Source organism: Populus alba, chromosome 7, assembly GCF_005239225.2.
Source record: "Populus alba chromosome 7, ASM523922v2, whole genome shotgun sequence".
Lineage (NCBI taxonomy): Eukaryota > Viridiplantae > Streptophyta > Magnoliopsida > Malpighiales > Salicaceae > Populus > Populus alba.
Window position 1 is genome coordinate 5818157 of NC_133290.1, and position 21847 is coordinate 5840003.

Genomic DNA, 21847 nt, shown 5'->3' on the forward strand with positions numbered 1-21847 from the left:
ATTATATGCTTGCTGCAAAAGAAGTTCTATTATATGACAGTTGCGATAAAAGAACCCTAAAATATGGACTTTTAGAAAACTACAAGCCCATTAAAAAAGAGTCAATGACATTCAAGACACTTTTTTTAAAAAAAAAAAAAAACTATCCAAAAGAGAAGCTAGATGGTTTGGATATACTCGAGGGGATAGAAGACATAAACAGGGCAGATGAAAAGATGGAATAGGCATATTTGGAAAAGGAGGCAAGGGTAGTCTCAACAAGTCAACTAGTCAACAAAATGAAGCAAACTAATCAACTAGTTCAACTGACAGCGGCAATCCGAGACCCAAGTTTAACAAAACAAAAGTTAAATGTTACAATTATGAAAAAATAGGTCATTATACTAGGGATTGCTAAAATCCAACCAGAAAGGTTAAAGAGAATGCCAATTTTGTTATAAAAAAGAGAGAAAGAAACCAACCTATTATTAGTCCATGATGAACAAATACAAGTAAAAGAAACACATGTGGTATCTAGAAAATGGTGCTAGCAATCACATGTGTAGAGATAAGACAAGTTTATAGAGCTTGATGAATCAATTAAAGGTAATGTCATCTTTATAGATCATTCAAAGGTTTCCATCAAAGAAAAATGTACGATTCTCATTAGATTGAAAAATAGTAGTCATTAATTTATTGGTGATGTTTATTATATCCCAACTGTAAAAAGCAATATATTGAATATGGGACAATGATTGGAGAAAGGTTATGAGATTAAGATGAAAGATCGTACTTTGATATTACTTGATACTTATGAATTTATGGTTGCAAATATAACCATGAAAAAGAATAAAAAGTTTTTGCTAAATATAGAGATGGATACGCTTAAATGCCTAAAGACATGTGTGAAAGATGAGACTTGGATTTGGCATATGAGACTTGGGCATGCAAACTTTGATAGCTTAAAGATGATGACACAAAATAAGATGTTGAAGGGTCTACCATCTATTATACTTCCAAATTACTTGTGTGAAGGATGTTTAGTGGGCAAACAATTCTGCAAAAGCTTTTCAAAGGACTCTATATCTAGAGGAAGTCAACCCCTTATAAGAGATATATGTAGGCATATATGGTCCTATTTAACCATGCTTATTTGGTAAAAAATTGTATTTTTACTTTTTTTTTTATTGAAGATTATAGTAAAAAACATAGGTATACTTCTTAAAACGAAAGTCTAATGTATTTAATTGTATTAAGAAGTTTAATGCATTAGTTGAAAAAAAAGTGTTTATTCTATAAAATCACTTAGGATAGATAAGGGGTGAATTTTGTTTTAATGAATTTTGTGAAGATCATGGTATAAAAAGACTCCCAACAATTCCTAGATCACCGTAACAAAACGACGTGGTGAAGAGAAAGAATAAAAGCATCCTTATAGCGAGAGGCATACTCAAAACCAAGAAGATGGATGGGGTCTGGGAATGAAACTATAGATTGTGATGTTTACTTGTCAAATAGGTGTCATGTGAAAGGCTTGAATGACATGACTTCTTAAGAGGCATGAAATGAAAGAAAGTCAAAAGCTACTCAATTTAAGGTGTTTGAGAGCATTGATTATATGCATATAGATGATCAAGTAATGACCAAGCTAGAAGACAAGAGAAACAAAAAATGATATTATGGGCTATGATCAAAAGTCCAAATGATACAAGCTTTACAACCTTAATGAAAGAAATATGGTGATTAGTAAAAATGTTGAATTTGATAAAGAAGGAGCATGATATAGAATCCTTATGATGATGATGAGAGATATTGATACGATCCAGCCAAGGTCAAATTCGGATTTTGACGTAAAATCAGGTTTGATAGGAGTGTGACACAAAGATAACTTGTACCTAGGCACCAGCACTATTGGAAACGGAGACCCCCACCCAACAAAAATCAAATTTGTGTTGCTGCCCCCTTTCCTTTGATGTCCTTGATTAGCTTGGATAAATTTCCTTCTTTGTTGCTGATTTAATTACTTTCCTTCCTATGTTAAGAAAAGCATTAAATAGTCCTCCCCTCTTTAGGAATAAGATATGGCCAACTTCCTTACTTAATTAGGAGAATAAATTGCTGGCTTTTTATCCTTGTAGCATTAGAAAATAAAACAAGCCTAACAAGGCTGGTATTGGGCCGGACATATCAACCCCTGCATTTGGAATTGAGATGAAAGTGTTGATGAGAAGGCGATTTGTGCCTAACCACTATTATGAGTATGAGTCCTTGTGCTGTGTCAGTGCTACTTGTGCCTAAAAAGGATGGAACATGGAGGATGTGTGTTGATTGTCGTGCCGTCAATAACATAACGGTAAAGTATCGACATCCTATTCCTAGGCTTGATGACATGCTAGATGAGTTACATGGATCATGTATTTTCTCTAAGATTGATCTAAAAAGTGGGTACCATCAGATTAGGATGAAAGAGGGTGATGAGTGGAAAACTGCATTTAAGACTAAGCATGGGTTGTATGAATGGTTAGTCATGTTGTTTGGACTTACGAACGCGCCTAGCACGTTTATGCGTTTAATGAATCATGTATTGCGTGCGTTTATAGGTAAGTTTGTTGTTGTGTATTTTGATGACATTTTGATCTATAGCAAGAACTTAAATGAGCATCTTGATCATTTGCGTAATGTACTTAGTGTGTTGCGTAGTGAGCAATTATATGCTAATCTTAAGAAGTGTACCTTTTGTATGGGAAAAATTGTGTTTCTTGGCTATGTCGTAACTGCGCAGGGTATCGAGATGGACAAGGAGAAAGTTAAGGCCATCCAGGATTGGCCTACACCAAAATCGGTAAGTGAGGTAAGGAGTTTTCATGGACTTGCGAGTTTTTATAGAAGGTTTGTGAAGGAGTTTAGTACTATTGCTGCACCTTTAACTGAAATTGTTAAAAAGTCTGTTGGATTCAAATGGAATGATGAACAGGATAAGGCTTTTAATTTGTTGAAAGATAAACTTTGTTCGGCACCTGTTTTAGCTTTGCCAGACTTTACGAGAGCTTTTGAAGTTGAATGTGATGCGTCAGGTATTGGTATAGGAGCTGTGTTAATGCAGGATAAAAGGCCCATTGCGTATTTTAGCGAAAAACTTAATGGGGCAGCTTTGAATTACCCTACATATGACAAGGAGCTCTATGCCTTGGTAAGAACTCTAGAGACGTGGCAGCATTACCTGTGGCCCAAGAAGTTTGTGATACATTCTGATCATGAATCATTGAAGCACTTGAAAGGGCAAGGTAAGTTGAGTAGGAGACATGCCAAATGGGTGGAATTTATTGAAACATTTCCGTATGTGATCAAGTATAAGCAAGGAAAAGAAAACATTGTGGCTGATGCACTTTCGCGCAGGTATGTTCTTTTATCTACTTTGGATGCTAGATTTCTAGGATTTGAACACACAAAAGAATTGTACAAGGATGATAGTGATTTTGCTAATGTTTACAATGCTTGCGAAACTTCGGCTTTTGGGAAGTTTTATAGACTTGATGGATATTTGTTTAAAGAGAGTCGATTGTGTGTTCCATTAAGTTCTATGCGTGAATTGCTTGTACGTGAAGCACATGGGGGCGGTTTGATGGGGCATTTTGGTGTTGTTAAGACTTTGGATGTGTTGCATGAGCATTTTTATTGGCCTAAAATGAAAAGGGATGTGCAACGCATATGTGATAAATGCATAACTTGTAGGAAAGCAAAGTCTAGGACTCAACCATATGGCTTGTACACCCCTTTACCTGTACCTAAGGAGCCATGGGTAGACATTTCGATGGGTTTCGTCTTAGGTTTACGTAGGTCAAAACGGGGTAGGGGTTCAATCTTTGTAGTTGTTGATAGCTTTTCAAAGATGACACACTTTATTCCATGTCATAAAACCGATGATGCCACTAACATTGCTGATTTGTTCTTTAGGGAGATAATACGACTTCACGGGGTCCCTAAAAGCATTGTTTCTGATAGAGATGTTAAGTTCCTTAGCTATTTTTGGAAGGTGTTATGGGGAAAATTGGGTACTAAACTGTTGTTTTCAACTACTTGTCACCCCCAAACAGATGGACAAACCGAAGTAGTTAATAGGACCTTAACACAACTTTTGCGTGCTGTTATTCAAAAGAACTTAAAGAATTGGGAAGATTGTTTGCCATTTATAGAGTTTGCATATAATCGTAGTGTGCACTCTACTACTGAATTTTCACCATTTGAAATTGTGTATGGGTTTAACCCTTTAACTCCAATGGATTTGATTCCTTTGCCTATTGATGAAAGGGTTAGTTTGGATGGTAATCGTAAAGCACAGGTGGTGAAGACACTCCATGAGAGTGTGCGACAACAGATTGAAAGGAGGAATCGTGTGTATGCGACCAAAGCCAATAAGGGGCGCAAACATGTTGTCTTTCAGCCTGGCGATTGGGTTTGGGTACATATGCGCAAGGAGAGATTTCCGGCCCATAGGAAATCAAAGCTACAACCACGAGGAGATGGGCCATTTCAGATCCTTGAGAGGATCAATGACAATGCTTATAAAGTTGATTTGCCAGGTGAGTATGGTGTTAGTGCTACCTTTAATGTTTCTGATCTTACTTTGTTTGATGTAGGTGATGATTCGAGGTCGAATCCTTTTGAAGAGAGAGGGGATGATGCGGATCAGCCCAACACCAAGCGTAATCATGCCAACGATCCATTGGAGGTACCAATTGGGCCAATCACAAGAGCTAGGGCAAAGAAACTTAAAGAAGCATTGAATGGGCTTGTTCAGAACTTATGGAGCAAGATGGACCTAGAAGGGCTTGGGACATTTAAGGAGCATGAAGAACAACCTTTAATTCATCTAGTTCATGTCCAAGAAGAGCCTAATTCATGTGGAACAAGGGGTTGATATGTCCGGCCCAATACCAGCCTTGTTAGGCTTGTTTTATTTCCTAATGCTACAAGGATAAAAAGCCAGCAATTTATTCTCCTAATTAAGTAAGGAAGTTGGCCATATCTTATTCCTAAAGAGGGGAGGACTATTTAATGCTTTTTCTAACATAGGAAGGAAAGTAATTAAATCAGCAACAAAAAAGGAAATTTATCCAAGCTAATCAAGGACATCAAAGGAAAGGGGGCAGCAACACAAATTTGATTCTAGCATATTTAGGATGGTAATTTTCGGATTTTTATTATTTTCTTCTTAGTTTTTGGGTTATTATTACTTATTTGGGTCAATTGTAAGTGGGCTTCATATAAGTCCACCTAAGGGGGGTCCATTAGGGTTTCTTTAAGTTTAGAGTCAGTATAAATAGAGGCATAACCAAACATGTAAGGTTACGCAATTTTCATATCAATAAACCTCTTTGCTACACTTGTTGTGTGTTGGTGGGATAATCTCCCTTCCTTGGTTCTCTAAAGAACTGAAAACGACTTATCGAAGAACAACTGGCTTCGTGGCGTCATCTTTATACTTCTCGTTCGCGAATCAATATTCGTTGGGTGGGGGTTTACGTTTCCAATAGTGCTGGTGCCTAGGTACAAGTTATCTTTGTGTCACACTCTTATCAAACCTGATTTACTTGGCTTTCCGGGAATTGGTGTCTTTGCGTGTGGGTTGCATGACCACGTGATCACGAGGTTCGCATCATTTGGTATCAGAGCTTGGCTCCATTAATCAGGTTATATCCTTTTGAAATTTTCGTTCATGTTGTTTCCGCAAATATTCCTTAGTGTCAAATTTCTTCTTCTCCTTGATTTTGCAGCATATAAAAAAAATTAGTTATTTTGTTTGGTTACAGTCCAAAATATATCAGTTGAAAAAAAAATACAAAAAAAGAAAAAAACAAAATCGTTCAAAAAGATGTTTATTGGTTTCTGCCACAGAAAACTTAACAAGGGCAAATTGGACCAAATCAACTCGGAATTAGCTCAAATTTGATTCTCTTATTACTGGGACCCTAATCGCACCACATATTGATTTTTGGGTCAATTGGATATCGTTTTCTTTGGGTTTCAAATTCGGGTCTAATTAGGTCTGATTCATAATGTTTTTGCGTCAGTCTATCAAACCTTATCGTAAATTGCTCAAATTTTATATGCTGTCTATTTGGGTTGGTAGAGCACTATATCTGAAATTTTAGCTCAATTAGACATCATTGACCTTAGGTTCCAGATCCGGACTTAACTCGTCGTAAACGAGTCTGTTTTGCGTCAACTTTTGAAATTCACTTTCTTTCTGTTGTTTTCATTTCTTGCCATTTATTTTCATCATGTCCAACGTATCTGGGTGTTGTTTCATCATTTTCCATATTTTGTTTCTGTTTTTTTTATTCGAGTCTTCAGTTTCGTTCATATTTCGGATAGACTCGCTTGCTACTCGCGAGACTATCATCGCAGTTTCGTTTTTCTTGTTTTCTGGTTTTTATTGCTTCTTAAGTCATATATATAGATATATTTGGATTGCGCTGCCAAGTTGGTTTTATTTGGTGTTGGTTTCAGTTTCGCAAGAACCGTAAGAAGGTGAGACGAGAGGTGTGAGCGTGTGAGGACATTCAGAGTGTTTGAGTGAAACACGAGCGACGTGAGGATAAATTTTTTTTTTCACTAACCAATTTTTGTAGGTAAATATCATGTCAGAACAAAACAACACAACACACCGCGCCCTCCCGATGTAGAACTTAAATTCCAAATGCAAGCCATGACGAAGATGATGGAAAGAATGAATTTCATGATGGGGAACGTGTGTGACAGACTTGAGAAGGTGGCAATACATGGTAACATGGCTGGAACATGTACCCAAGATGTGAGGAAGGTTGGTGCTGAATTGAAATCATACCATGGCAGTGGGGCTGAAAGGGCAAAGTGGGCTGATTATGAGGATTTTGAGGAGGCTGTTGATGATATTGGTGATGGTGGTTTTGAGGATGAGGCCATAGGCCATCGGGAAGGTTTTCGGCAGCCTAGAAACCGAAGGGATTTTGGGAATAGAACTAGGGGCCAATTCGGCCAAAGGGAAAATTTCCGTAGTGTTGGGGGACATGCTGATTTAGATGGTGATTTGGATTCTATTAAACTAAAAATACCTGCTTTTCAAGGTAAAAACGATCCCGAGGCATATTTGGAGTGGGAGAAAAAGGTGGATTGGATTTTTGATTGCCATAACTATTCGGAGGCAAAGAAAGTGAAATTGGTTGTCATCGAATTCACGGATTATGCACTGATTTGGTGGGATCAGAATGTTATTAGTAGAAGGAGGAGTGGAGAGAGGCCGGTAGTGTCGTGGGAGGAGATGAAAGTGTTGATGAGAAGGCGATTTGTGCCTAACCACTATTATAGAGATTTGTATCTGAAATTGCAGGGTTTAAAGGATAACAAGCCATGTGGTGAAGTGAGGGTTACTAAGCAGGTTTTGATTGCGTTTGCTATTGGGAAGTATTCTAATGAGATTTTGTGTGATGTAGTCCCAATGCATGCTAGTCACTTACTTTTGGGGCGTCCATGGAAGTTTGATCGGAAAGCGATTCATGATGGGTTTAGAAATAGGTTCACTATTGTAAAGGATGGTAAAACCATCACTCTTGTACCTCTTTCTCCAAAACAAGTGTATGATGATCAAATCAAATTAAAAAAAGAATGTGAGGATGGGAAGAGTGAAAATTCACGTGAGGACAATGGTGAGAGAAAACCATCAGATTCGGCTAAACCTAAATCATTAATTAAACCGGTTGAGAGTGGAGGTAAAAACCGAGTGAAGAAAGTAAGCTTGTGTGATGATAGTAGTGTGGAAAAATTAAAGAAACAACCTAATTTTTATGCAAAAGGATCTCAAATCAAATATGCATTTTTCACTAATAAGCCAATGATCTTACTTGTGTATAAGGAGGCTTATTTTAACACTAACGATCTTGATTCTACTATTCCTAGTGTGGCTGTTTCTTTGATGCAGGAGTTTGATGATGTATTTCCTGAAGACATCCCTAATGGATTACCAACATTAAGGGGGATTGAACATCAAATTGACCTTGTGCCTGGAGCTTCGATTCCTAACCGTCCAGCCTATAAAAGCAACCCCGAGGAGACAAAGGAGCTTCAAAGGCAAGTAGATGAGTTGATGATGAAGGGTTACATTCGTGAGAGTATGAGTCCTTGTGTTGTGCCAGTGCTACTTGTGCCTAAAAAGGATGGAACATGGAGGATGTGTGTTGATTGTCGTGCCGTCAATAACATAACGGTAAAGTATCGACATCCTATTCCTAGGCTTGATGACATGCTAGATGAGTTACATGGATCATGTATTTTCTCTAAGATTGATCTAAAAAGTGGGTACCATCAGATTAGGATGAAAGAGGGTGATGAGTGGAAAACTGCATTTAAGACTAAGCATGGGTTGTATGAATGGTTAGTCATGCCGTTTGGACTTACGAACGCGCCTAGCACGTTTATGCGTTTAATGAATCATGTATTGCGTGCGTTTATAGGTAAGTTTGTTGTTGTGTATTTTGATGACATTTTGATCTATAGCAAGAACTTAAATGAGCATCTTGATCATTTGCGTAATGTACTTAGTGTGTTGCGTAGTGAGCAATTATATGCTAATCTTAAGAAGTGTACCTTTTGTATGGGAAAAATTGTGTTTCTTGGCTATGTCGTAACTGCGCAGGGTATCGAGATGGACAAGGAGAAAGTTAAGGCCATCCAGGATTGGCCTACACCAAAATCGGTAAGTGAGGTAAGGAGTTTTCATGGACTTGCGAGTTTTTATAGAAGGTTTGTGAAGGATTTTAGTACTATTGTTGCACCTTTAACTGAAATTGTTAAAAAGTCTGTTGGATTCAAATGGAATGATGAACAGGATAAGACTTTTAATTTGTTGAAAGATAAACTTTGTTCGGCACCTGTTTTAGCTTTGCCAGACTTTACGAGAGCTTTTGAAGTTGAATGTGATGCGTCAGGTATTGGTATAGGAGCTGTGTTAATGCAGGATAAAAGGCCCATTGCGTATTTTAACGAAAAACTTAATGGGGCAGCTTTGAATTACCCTACATATGACAAGGAGCTCTATGCCTTGGTAAGAACTCTAGAGACGTGGCAGCATTACCTGTGGCCCAAGAAGTTTGTGATACATTCTGATCATGAATCATTGAAGCACTTGAAAGGGCAAGGTAAGTTGAGTAGGAGACATGCCAAATGGGTGGAATTTATTGAAACATTTCCGTATGTGATCAAGTATAAGCAAGGAAAAGAAAACATTGTGGCTGATGCACTTTCGCGCAGGTATGTTCTTTTATCTACTTTGGATGCTAGATTTCTAGGATTTGAACACACAAAAGAATTGTACAAGGATGATAGTGATTTTGCTAATGTTTACAATGCTTGCGAAACTTCGGCTTTTGGGAAGTTTTATAGACTTGATGGATATTTGTTTAAAGAGAGTCGATTGTGTGTTCCATTAAGTTCTATGCGTGAATTGCTTGTACGTGAAGCACATGGGGCGGTTTGATGGGGCATTTTGGTGTTGTTAAGACTTTGGATGTGTTGCATGAGCATTTTTATTGGCCTAAAATGAAAAGGGATGTGCAGCGCATATGTGATAAATGCATAACTTGTAGGAAAGCAAAGTCTAGGACTCAACCACATGGCTTGTACACCCCTTTACCTGTACCTAAGGAGCCATAGGTAGACATTTCGATGGATTTCATCTTAGGTTTACCTAGGTCAAAACGGGGTAGGGATTCAATCTTTGTAGTTGTTGATAGGTTTTCAAAGATGGCACAGAAGGATATAACCTGATTAATGGAGCCAAGCTCTGATACCAAATGATGCGAACCTCGTGATCACGTGGTCACGCAACCCACACGCAAAGACACCAATTCCCGGAAAGCCAAGTAAATCAGGTTTGATAGGAGTGTGACACAAAGATAACTTGTACCTAGGCACCAGCACTATTGGAAACGTAAACCCCCACCCAACGAATATTGATTCGCGAACGGCGAACCTCGTGATCACGTGGTCACGCAACCCACACGCAAAGACACCAATTCCTGGAAAGCGAAGTAAATCAGGTTTGATAGGAGTGTGACACAAAGATAACTTGTACCTAGGCACCAGCACTATTGGAAACGGAGACCCCCACCCAACGAATATTGATTCACGAACGAGAAGTATAAGGATGACGCCACGAAGACAGTTGTTCTTCGATAAGTCGTTTTCAGTTCTTTAGAGAACCATGGAAGGGAGATTATCTCACCAACACACACACACAAAGTGCGGCAAACAAGAAGTTTTATTAATATGAATTGTCTTCTTACATGTCTGGTTATGCCCTTATTTATAATGACTGCAAACTAAAATAAACCCTAATGGACTCTTTATGTGGACTTATATGATGCCCACTTACAATTAAACCCAAATAATATAAATATACCCTAAACTAAGAAGAAAATAACATTAAAATAAATAAATTCGAATTTAATATTCTAAATATGATAGGATCAGATTTGTAGCCCTTTAGAAGTCCTATATAAGCTAGGAGAATTAAATCTGAAGGTAGAATTAGTTCTAAAATCTTCTTTCCTTTTTGTAGCTAGGATGAATAAGGAATCCTTGCAAGAAAAGGATTCTGAAACATTTATGAATCCTTGCCACACTTGAAAACTATGTTGCAGCCCATTAAAGATCTTTGTAGAATTAGGAGATTCCCAAAATAAGTTGTCGTATCCTTTTAGGAAAAGAATCCTAGCCAAATAGGAAGTCCACAAGTCAAAAGGAAGTAAATAACAAAACTCGTACAGCCTCTGTTGACCCGTGTTTGGATGCCTTGCCGAACTCCGATTGACATGATATTTTAACCCAAGGTACGAAAACATGTCAGGAGCCTCCACGTAAAATTTCAGTCTGATCTAACGGTAGGATTGAGAATTATGACTATTTCTGTAAAACTGGATAGTTGCGCATTTTACGTCAAAATCCGAATTTGACCTTACCTGGATCGTATCATTACTAAAATAAACCATAATGGACCCCTTATGTGGACTTATATGATGCCCACTTACAATTAAACCCAAATAATATAAATATACCCTAAACTAAGAAGAAAATAACATTAAAATAAATAAATCCGAATTTAATATCCTAAATATGATAGGATCAGATTTGTAGCCCTTTAGAAGTCCTATATAAGCTAGGAGAATCAAATCTGAAGGTAGAATTAGTTCTAAAATCTTCTTTCCTTTTTGTAGCTAGGATGAATAAGGAATCCTTGCGAGAACCTGATTTACTTGGCTTTCCGGGAATTGGTGTCTTTACGTGTGGGTTGCGTGACCACGTGATCACGAGGTTCGCATCAGATATGACTTTCTTTTAGTTCTTGATGAATATTATGAGAGATATGAAGAGCATCAAAAACTTGTTATACCTCCATAATCACCAATGAACTCAACTTCACTTTTATCTTCTTCTTTTAATGGTAGCTTTAGTAAAAGTAGCCTACCTAATCTACCAAGAAAGACAAGGAGCTTTAATGACTTGTATGGGGCAAGTAATCCAATTGATGATGATCTAACACTATATTTTCATCTTGCCATATGTGAAACTATAATGTTTAAAAAAGGCAATAAAAAAGAAAAATGAATAATTGATATGGATAAGGATATTACATCAATTTAGAAGAATAACATGTTGAAATTAATTCCTAGACTGAAAGGAAAGAAGCTAATCGGTGTCAAGTGGATCTACAAAGAAAAAAAATGCCAAAAAAAAAGTGTACAAGGCAAGATTGGTAGCAAAAAGCTATATTCAAAAGCAAAGGATTGACTATGTTGAAGTTTTTTCCTTAGTTGTTAGATTAGAGACCATTTGATTGATAATTGTCACAACTGCCCTGATTAGTACTTAAAAATGCATATTTATCAAGGTTTTATATCATCATTTTGCATTTAAAGTATCAATAACTCCTTAACTAAAGCATGTTTTATAATAACAAGTCTAATACTATAAAATGCCCTAATATATGGTAAATGTTCATCTTAAATGCAGGCCTATCATATAAATCAAATGATTGATTGATGAATTCAACTACTGAAATTTGTGAAGATAAAGAGAGGGTGAAACTTAGAAAAGAGATGTTGGTGCAATCCAAATTGGAACACTATTCGGTAATTGGGTCATATCTCGAGTTCTAGAAAAGAGATGTTGATTGATGAATTCAACTACTGAAATTTGTGAAGATAAAAAGAGGGTGAAACTTAGAAAAAAGATGTTGGTGTAGTCCAAACTGGAACACTGTTTGGTAATTGGATCATATCTCGAGTTTTAGATGTCTAAATGACCTCAAATTTTTACACAGATTTAGTAAGGCATAAGCCTACAACTTTCATATTTTCATCAAGATCTAAGAAGGCTGTTTTCAAGTCCAAATTATAGCAATAACGGAGAAGTTCGAATCTGTCCTACAGCCCGAACACTGTTCAGTGTTTGGCCCATATCTGGATTTTTAGAAGTCCAAATGACCTCCATTTTTTTCCCTGGAAATCTGAGTCAATTTCCTACAACTTTCATGTTTTCTAGTGGACCCAGTTCAGATGATAGCATTTTTGTTTTATTCAGACAAGAAGATAAGGATTTTCACCAAGTCAAAAGTTGGCCACCCATTCAACAATTAGTCATCAAATCAATAATTCTGAATTTTGGCCTATAAAAGGAGGCATTTGCCATGAATTTGGGGGCTTGGTTGTTCAGATCAAGTTCATGCTCTTATTTCTCTCTTTATATTTTTTTTGTAATTTTTAAGTTTTACTTTCATTAATATCTTGTTTATGTTTTTCATTTCCTTTCCTTTCCTTAGTTAACTTGTATCTTATTTATGTTCTTATTTTGTTTATTTATGTTTCTCTTTTTCATTATGTTTAGCTAAGTTTATTATGTCAAGGTGAAAAGGTTACACTAATGGTGTAAGAATAAGTATGGTGTAGACTCAACATGGACCTTAATGTTTAATATTAACATGTCTTATCTTTTTATCTTACTAATTCTTAATACCTTGCTTGTTAAATGGTTAATCTAGATTTGTATTTTATAATACTTGGTACAACAAATGCTTTGCACTCTCATAGCCCAACTGTATGGTATTACCTACACCTGGGCTATGAAAGGAACTTGATTTGTTGTTAACATCAGTTAACATCATGAATTCCTGACAATATTTAAAAGTTTGGTGTTATGTAAATAAGATAATTAATATGATCATGTTAATAATTTATAATGAGCTATTAATGACAAATCATCTGATTGGAACCTCCTTCGTGTGTGGTTTTCAAATTGAGTAATAAGAGTTAATAATATACTTGTTTGAAATACCATTGGTGGATCCTCTAAACTTGACATTTGTTTTTATCATTGTTTAAATCCTTACATTAATCTTTCATCTCAAAGTTCTCATTAATTTCTTCATCTTCTTTTATTATTACTACTACTACTACTACTACTACTATTATTACTATTACTATATTATTATTATTATTATTATTATTATTATTATTATTATTATTATTATTCTGTTTATATTATATAATATATCTCTTTGATCTTTTCATAAACTCAGTATATAGGCTGGAAACCTGTAACTCGATCTTTTAGATCATTCTCAAGTATAACAACGCCACGTACTGAATATTATTATTATTGTTATTGTTATTGTTATTACTATTACTATTACTATTACTATTACTATTACTATTATTGCTATTATTGTTATTATTATTGTTATTGTCGTTGTTATTATTATTGTTGTTGTTGTTGTCTTGTTATTTATAATTTATACAATTAACCTCTCTATGGTTCGACTCCGGTCTTGCCGGGTTATTTATTACTTTGACACTCCTGCACTTGAGAGAAGACATCAATCTTTTAGTCATGTCATGCCCAAAATAGATAAAAGATCTACCAAATAAATGTCAAGTTAGCCTTTCTAAATGACTTTTTTTGAAGAGGAGGTTTATATTAAGCAACTTATGGGTTATGAAGTGAAGGGACATAAAAACAAGGTATTAAAGTTGAACAAAGTCTTGTATGGATTGAAGCAAACCCCATGAGCTTAGTATAGTCGCATTAATAATTATTTCTTAAAGAATGAATTTGTAAAATGCCCTTATGAATATGCTATCTATGTAAAGATAAATAGGAGTTGTGATACTCTTATTATATTTTTGTATGTTGATGACTTGATTTTTACAAGCAATAACTTAAAGATGTTTGAAGACTTTAAGCAAGCAATGGTCAAGGAGTTTGAGATGACATATATTGGTCTTATGAGTTACTACCTAAGGATTGAGATCAAACAAGCAGAAGATGGAATCTTTGTGAATAAAAAGAAATTTGTAAAAGAGATTCTCAAGAAGTTTAAGATTGAGGATTATGCAAAAGCAAATACTCTAATTGAGTGTAGAGTGAAGATGTTAAAGAATGATGAAATAGAGAAGATAAATTCTATAGCATTCAAAAGCCTAGTTAGGAGTTTGAGATATTTGATATGTACTCGTTCAGATATTCTCTTTGGAGTAGGACTTATAAGCAAGTTTATGAAGACACCAATTATGACACATCTCAAAGCTTTTGAAGCGAATCTTTTGATATATCAAAAGTACCATAGATTTTGGCTTCTTCTATGGTTACTTTAACAACTTTGATCTTGTGGGATATAGTGATAGTGATTAGGCTATAGACATGGATGATAAAAAAAAGCATTACAAGTTTTGTCTTCTATATTAGAGATATAACATTTATATGGAGTTTGAAGAAGCAATCTATAGTCACATTATCTACAATCATTTATGAAGTTGAATAAGTAGCTACTACAACATGTGTTTGCCATTTCATTTGGTTAAGAAGATTATTGAAGGAGTTGCGAATGCCATAAAAATTTATGTGGACAACTCATCAGATATTGTCTTAGCAAGGAATCTTGCGTTTTATGATAGAAGTAAGCATATTGACACAAGATTTTATTTTCTATGAGATTGCACTACAAATAAGGAAGATGAAGTCAAGAATGTGAAGACCTAAGACCAAGTTGCAAACATTTTTTCTAAGCCACTCAAACATGATATTTTTGCCAAGATGAGGGATATGATGGGAGTTATGAGAAATTAAATTTAAAGAAGGATGTTGAAAAGTAAACATGATTTTCTAGTTTTTTTTCTGAAAAATATATGAATCGATCGATTGGTTAAGTCAGCAGGATTACTTTTCTTTTGATTAGTTTAATTCCTTGATTGTCTAGAACTTTAGGCCTATAAATAGATTTGTAATCAAAAGCATAAAGTATAAGTGTAATAGAGAGAAAATGTGTATTGAAGAGAAAACACTTAATGAAACATTCATTCTTCTCAAATTTTCTTCATGTTTTTTAGTTTTGCTTGTTGTATTGTTGTCCATAAACTCTTACCACACTAAATTTTTCTTCCAACAACATTGTCTCTTTCACTGCGGTGTGTAGGACCATTTCAAATAGGTTGAAAAACAAGATTACATATCCAATGTCCCTAGGTAATTAGATCTCTTGCCAGAGATTGCTAATTGACATCCAAGGACATCTATACAAGTATTATAATATTTTATGGGAAGTAGTTGCTACGTTGGCTTTATAGGGATCAAAGTTCATTTCGGTCCCTCAGTTTAGATATACCAACTATTTTGTCCTTCCACACACACATCAATTAAATTCTCAATATTTTTTCTTAATTCATTTGAGTATGTTCATCTAATCCTTATATATACACAAGATCAAGAACCTTATTAAAAACTAAATGATTATTATGCCTTTAGTAAATTAGTTGTAACTAGTTAGTTGTCTATCTACTACTATGAGGAATTTTTTTGACAATGTTATTAAACTCAACTGAGCCCGGTAGATCAACATGGTGACCCATCGAGTCAGTCTTTAAGTGGGTCGAGTTTCAAAGCAAACCGAGTGAGAGTTGACTCAGTATGGGTCAACTCTTTATCCACGATTCAGTCGACCTAATTAAAATCTAGGTTGACTTAAAAAAATAAAAATAAAAACAACATTGATTTTATATTTTTTTATATATTAAAAAAAAATTACTAAAAAATTGATGTTTTGAATTGACCCAGGTTATCTCGTCCAACCTGCGATCTAAGTCATGGCCTTAGCCAAGTTTAATAACCTTGCTTCTTGGAATCCAATTTTTTATTTAATTAAATGATTATAAAAATAAATATCTATGTAAAACCCCAATTATTTTGTTTTTGAAATATTAAATTTTAACCCGGAAATAGAATGAGTTAAATTAAATTAAGGATTTAGAATTAAATAACAAATGATGCAATTAAAATAAATAAAAGAAAGTATGGCATTGTTGTTAGAAAAGAAGAAAAGACGGGGGCAAAATATAATTTAATCACGGTTATTGTTACATTGAGAAGCTTACTAATCAATAATCAACTATTCCCCTTAACAACAAAGTTAATTTTATTGTGATCACATTGAATTTTCTGAGATTGTGTATTGCTATCAGTTTGGGATTTCTTGCAAACGTCACGTATAAGTGAATTTTAACGTGTTTGCGGGTATAATTGAGATTATTTTTTAAAATGTTTTTTTTATTTATAAATATATTAAAATATTTTTTTTTATTTTTAAAAATTATTTTTAATATCAGTATATTAAAATGATCTAAAACATCAAAAAAATACTAATTTAAAATAAAAAAAATTTATTTTTTAAAAAAACATTTTTAAAAATATAAAAACAAAAACAAAAGGAACTTCATGACCCTGCTTGTTCTAGTATTGAATCGAGACAAAAAAGAGATGATTGTTAGGAAAGAAAGGATTTGTCTTCTGTCCCGTTTTTCCTGTTTTAAAATGACAAAAATCCAATAAAAAATTACAAAATTATTTTTATATCCTTTCTGTTTTCAACCAAACATGTTTTTATATCTTTTATACTGGTCTCTTTTTATCACACGATACAAACCAAAAGCAGCCTTACCATTGGGACCAAAAAGACGAAAACCAGGGACCCTCACTAACTGTAACTGCGTCATCAACAAGAACTTTTCAGTGATTTCATCTCAAGCTAATAGAATACAGAGTAGACAGACAGGAGTTATAAACATACACTGAATCAACTGGAGATTATTTTATCCATTCTCTGGTATCAATCAATGTTTACGAAACAATCAGCACAACCAAAGCCCATGTTGTTCGCATATACATGTACTTTTACCATGTCTGCAATCTCCCCGTACCATCCCAAAGTTGATAGCAGGCCAGGATCTAGGAAGGGATCAAGTATAAAAATGGCGAGAATATTTCACCGGTGTAAGAGCAACCTGAAGCTAAAATCATACGGCATTACTTGTACTATCTGCGAAAGGGGATCTCTTCCCCTTCTCTCAAGGCATTTAACTGCTTCATTCCTGAGTTCATTCGGTAGCTGCAGACATATCCAATCAAGTAAAGATTCCATGTCTTTCGCAAAATCTAGTAGATACCAGTCCAGCAGCTTTGGAACTATTAACTTGTTCGTTCTTGAAATCCCAACTGTCGCTTGTAAGTAGTCTCGCTTTGCTACTTCTAGCTCTTCTTCAACTCGAGAGGCTGTGTAAACTCTTACCTGCATTTTTGTAGAGATCAACATTAGAACGTCTACAAGTAATATTTGGATTGCATCTTCGAAGATTTTTTTGTTGTTTTTGATAATGATGCACTTCCTGGTAGTTTTGGAAAGAAGCGTAAACGAAAATGGTGAGGTGACCTAGCCTGTGCAACAAATTCAAGGAGCCTCATCTATGTAGAAACTTACAGCAGGGGACGACCAGCTTCCACAACAGAGTGCAAAAGTAACCAAAGGCTCAGACCACTCGAATCCGAAAAAGCTGCGTGCCTTCATCTCATCATTTTTTACTGCTTTTGGACAGGTCTATCATATTGAAGAAAACCACCCAGTTAGCAGTTCAAAGCTAAAAATTACCAAATAAAGAGGACATTGAAGCTCCAAGGAAAGCGGCTTACAAATTTTAAGTGATAAGGAAGCCTCAAGATGAAATGCTCAATTGTAATTGCATTTAGCAAGTGTCCGCCAACAGTTATTGTCGCCTAAGGGAATCATAGTTTGAATTAAGTCAATCTCAAATTTGTTTTCATCGAAAGCTAGTGTCCACAGAATCTTAGAAACACTTGATCAGTGACTGTGTTTGAAAGTAATGACCATTTAGCAGATCATACATGTACTTTAAATGATTCCAAGAAACTCATGACACAGCTATAAGAGAGTTAAAGCCTAGGCATGCAGATGCACCCGATCCCTGCGACGGTGCTAGTCTGCTAGGTATTGAAATATAGTACAAGTTCTGACCTCTTAAGCATACACAAAATGACAAGGCGCTGACGACTATCAATAATATAAGAAACCGTGCATGGATAGAGAGAATTATAAATATATCTTACCTTTTGCATTAGAGCAACAACCATTTCAGGAGTCTCGGGTATCCCATGCTCCAAAATTGCCTGAAAGATTAACATTCTGGCTCTATAAATGCTTTACAAGTTTGTATTTTAATACTGGGCATATCATTTTTGTTTTGAGAGAGATCTTACATTCATCATGCATGAATTATAAGTGTTTATCCAGAAAGCAAGCTTCTGCTGATGGGTAAGACCCTCTAATTTTGCAGAGGAAAGCTTCCCTAGTAGAAACCTGAACATTATTGAAGATACAGTAAATACAAACCATAGCTGCTTGAAGTTCGAATGAAGTGACGTACAAAACTTACTTTAGTCTCTGGAGCAAAAACAGGGCACTTGTCGTACGGTTGAGATCAATCGAGCTAGCTTCAATTGCATAAAGATGCTTATAAGAACCAATATCTCTAATCTTGAACTCTGCAGACATGCCATAAGGATCTCGAATTTCATTTCCTCTATCACCTTCAGGGGATGTCAAAGTTGCTCGTGATGAGAAAGTTCCTAATTCAACTACTTTGTCCTTCAACGTGCTCATCCTCAAGAAAATGCTGGACAAGCACTTCACAATATCCTCGGTTAACTTGTTTGGTGTGATGTTATTTTCGCATATTCTATCATACATGTAAGCAGAAGTGCTTTCCTGTGCTCTTTCCTGCTCTACTAACCTGCATTCTAGCTGAGCAGTACAAAAATGATCACCGATTCGAAGACCATAATATAATGAAAGGCTGGCTCCCTGTAAAAAATAGTGAGTAATTACGTACCTGCAACTTAGAAGGCTCCAAACTCTTCTCCTCTGATTCACGCTTGTTTGGAGTTCTCTTCACGGGAGTTGTGATTTTTGCCATCTTATCTGGAGATTGCTTATCCTTCACATAATTAATACACGATCGATTCTCCTTTCCTCGTCCATCATCCACAAGAGATGAAGAAGGATTGGGTTTACCAGAAGCATATTTTCCTCTATTTGCTGGCCTATTAGAACACTGCCCTGGTCGCTCAATAATGGGGTCAGTGGAAAACAGCCTTTTACTCGAAGTGCACCTAGCAAGAGAAGGTTGAGGCCTTGCCGCAAAAGTTGCTGAATTGGTCTCATTAAGAGAGAGTGATTTTGATCTCGCGTGTTTCGATCTTGTAGTTGATGGTTGTTGATCAATTGCATCCTTTGAATTCTCCACATTCTTCTTGGAGGAGACGTAGACAGCTTCTTGATAGAGTCCTTGTCTAAAATTCACAACTTGCTCTTCAAGCCGAACAACTTCCTCTTCGAGAACAGCCACTTCAGCTAGTAGCTCTAAGATCTAAAACAAACCAAGTAAGAACCCACATTAATTACTGTTTATAGAAAAACATACAAAAATTTAACATTGGATTGGCTAATTGTCTTGACTAAATTAGAGAGAGTGTAGATAGATCGATAGAGATCTAATTGATAGAATATAGCGAATTTATACTAACATAAGGAGGCAGATAAGGAGGTAAGCGAGGCAGAGCTCCCAAAGGCCTAGTAAAAGCTCTCTCCAAAGCTCTATGAACATTCTCTTCATGTCTAAGTTTCTTTTTCAACTTATCAACCTGCAAATTTTGAAACCAAAGCAACATTCGAGTTTAAAACAACTCAGCTCTTATTGTAATAAACAGAATTGAATGGTTTTGTTGAGAAAAATTTGAAGTACATCTTGTAGCAAGGCCAATTTCCTTTCTCTGTTTGCTTTACGCCAATTAATAGCAGATTTATGGCCGCCAACTGCTCTGCTCCTCCCTTGAACCTCCATCTTCTCCTTCTTGATAAATTCAGTATCAATTACAGCAAATAAAGAATCAAACTCGAAGTAAAAGAGAGAAAAAGAGTATTATAAAGAAAGGAGGCAAAAGAAGAAGCCATATATATTCTTTTCTTGAGATGAGTGAAAGAATCCAATGCAGATTGCTGGATCTAAAGCACTTACTTTTTCTGGTCTGTAAGAGCTAGAAGCTTATCTATCTATCTATCTTTAATCCAGTTTCTTATAAAAAGTGGCTGAAAATTAAGTGGACAGAAAAAACTAAATTTCAAAGATTTGTAAAATTAAGCCCATATTAAACCAATTGAAAAATAGAAAGAGAAAAAAAACCAATTCAGATAAAAATCTTCCAAGTCTTGAAATACATATAGCGAAGGAGGAGGAGGAGGAGGAGGAGGTTACTTTATTAGTATCATGGTTTGAAGGAGGTTTCATAGCCTGAAGAGCAGTGCGGACTCTAGTGTTCATCTTTTGGATTGATCCCCACTTGAAAACAAGATAACAATGGAACCAACGTTCTCTATATCAATTATATTAACCTGCAAAAACAAAAGCAAATCATATATACACCAACTCACTAGCTATCACATGTTAAGAAAGAAAAGCAAAACACTGAGAGAGGGAAAATAATACAAAAAAAGTACCTAGCCAAGCTCTGTTTTTTTTCTTTTTACAGAGAGCGGGAAAACATGAAAGCAAAGAGGCCCAGAAACAGAAATGGCTGCAGCTAGGCGTCATAATAAGGAGTGAAGCATTTGTTTATTATTAGTAGTAGTTTTTTTATTATTATCTCAAATAGTGTGAAAGAAAGAAAGCAAGCAAACAAAAGAGTACACAGAGCAGAGAAGAAGATAGAAAACGACGACGAGAATCTTGAAGCTGGTCATCCAATCCCCAAGAAAAGGGTAACCAATTTTAGGACACAAACAAAACCCTCCTCCTATTATTAATCAAAACAAACAAACAAAAACTAATAATTTAATGTATATATACGTTTGAGAGACAGACACTTACTTCTAGACTCATTCGTTGTTGGAGTTTAGCTTAGTTCGTCCATCTTTGATTCCATTGCATGTAGTGTACTGTAACAGTATAAAGCTGTGAGAGGGAGAGAAAAGGGGAAAGAGTAGAGATGGCAAGAGGGAGGGCTGGTGAGTGTCTATCTTTCAGCCATGGGTGGGTGTGGAAATCCGCTCTATTCATCATTAGCTAACGTGCCTCTTCATCTTTTCTTTCTTTCTTTTACTCACTTTTATCGTATAGCACAACCTGTGGTTGTGAATTGTGATTGTCATAATAAGAGTTTAAAAAAATAAAAAACTGTATCTAAAACCTTATAAATATGAGTTCTAATGTGTGGAACATGTTACTGCTATTCTTGTTAAATCTAAATTCTTAGAAGTTAAAAGTAATTGGCAAGATGAATAAATTAAATAAAAGTTAAATTAATGTTCATGTTATTAGTGAATAACCTTATATAATATAGGCTATGCACTTATTATAAAAAATAATAATATAAAAATCAAACATCTATGCATAGCAGCTTCCCTTTGTTATGCGTTCTTCTCCTTTTTAGCTTTGGCTGC

At 35.4% G+C, this 21847-nt stretch overlaps 1 protein-coding gene across 4 annotated transcripts; it reads right to left on the reverse strand.

Moving 5' to 3' along the window:
• Positions 1 to 17001: 17001 nt before the first annotated feature.
• Positions 17002 to 21565, reverse strand: LOC118047888 (uncharacterized). Of its 4 annotated transcripts, none has more exons than XM_035057317.2 (12): positions 21276 to 21564; positions 20906 to 20982; positions 20664 to 20800; positions 20154 to 20261; positions 19936 to 20052; positions 19242 to 19778; positions 18786 to 19153; positions 18610 to 18709; positions 18460 to 18519; positions 18025 to 18108; positions 17816 to 17932; positions 17002 to 17626 (listed from the first exon to the last, which is right to left on the reverse strand). In XM_035057317.2, exons 3-12 carry the CDS (start codon positions 20727 to 20729, stop codon positions 17324 to 17326), a joined length of 1860 nt encoding a protein of 619 aa, XP_034913208.1. In that variant the 5' UTR covers positions 20730 to 20800; positions 20906 to 20982; positions 21276 to 21564; the 3' UTR covers positions 17002 to 17323. The 4 variants fall into 4 exon arrangements, with proteins under 4 accessions (XP_034913208.1, XP_034913207.1, XP_034913209.1 ...); XM_035057316.2 differs by having other exon boundaries at positions 20906 to 20988; XM_035057318.2 differs by lacking the exon at positions 20906 to 20982 and having other exon boundaries at positions 20154 to 20258; positions 21276 to 21565.
• Between the last annotated feature and the right edge of the window lie 282 nt (positions 21566 to 21847).

Coding starts and splice junctions, on each gene's coding strand:
- LOC118047888 (XM_035057315.2), bottom strand. CDS start 20,729: ATGAACACTAGAGTCCGCACTGCTCTTCAGGCTATGAAACCTCCTTCA. Junction 19,154..19,241: donor TGGAGCCTTCTAAGTTGCAG/GTACGTAATTAC, acceptor TGTACTGCTCAG/CTAGAATGCAGGTTAGTAGA. Junction 17,933..18,024: donor TTCCTTATCACTTAAAATTT/GTAAGCCGCTTT, acceptor TCAATATGATAG/ACCTGTCCAAAAGCAGTAAA.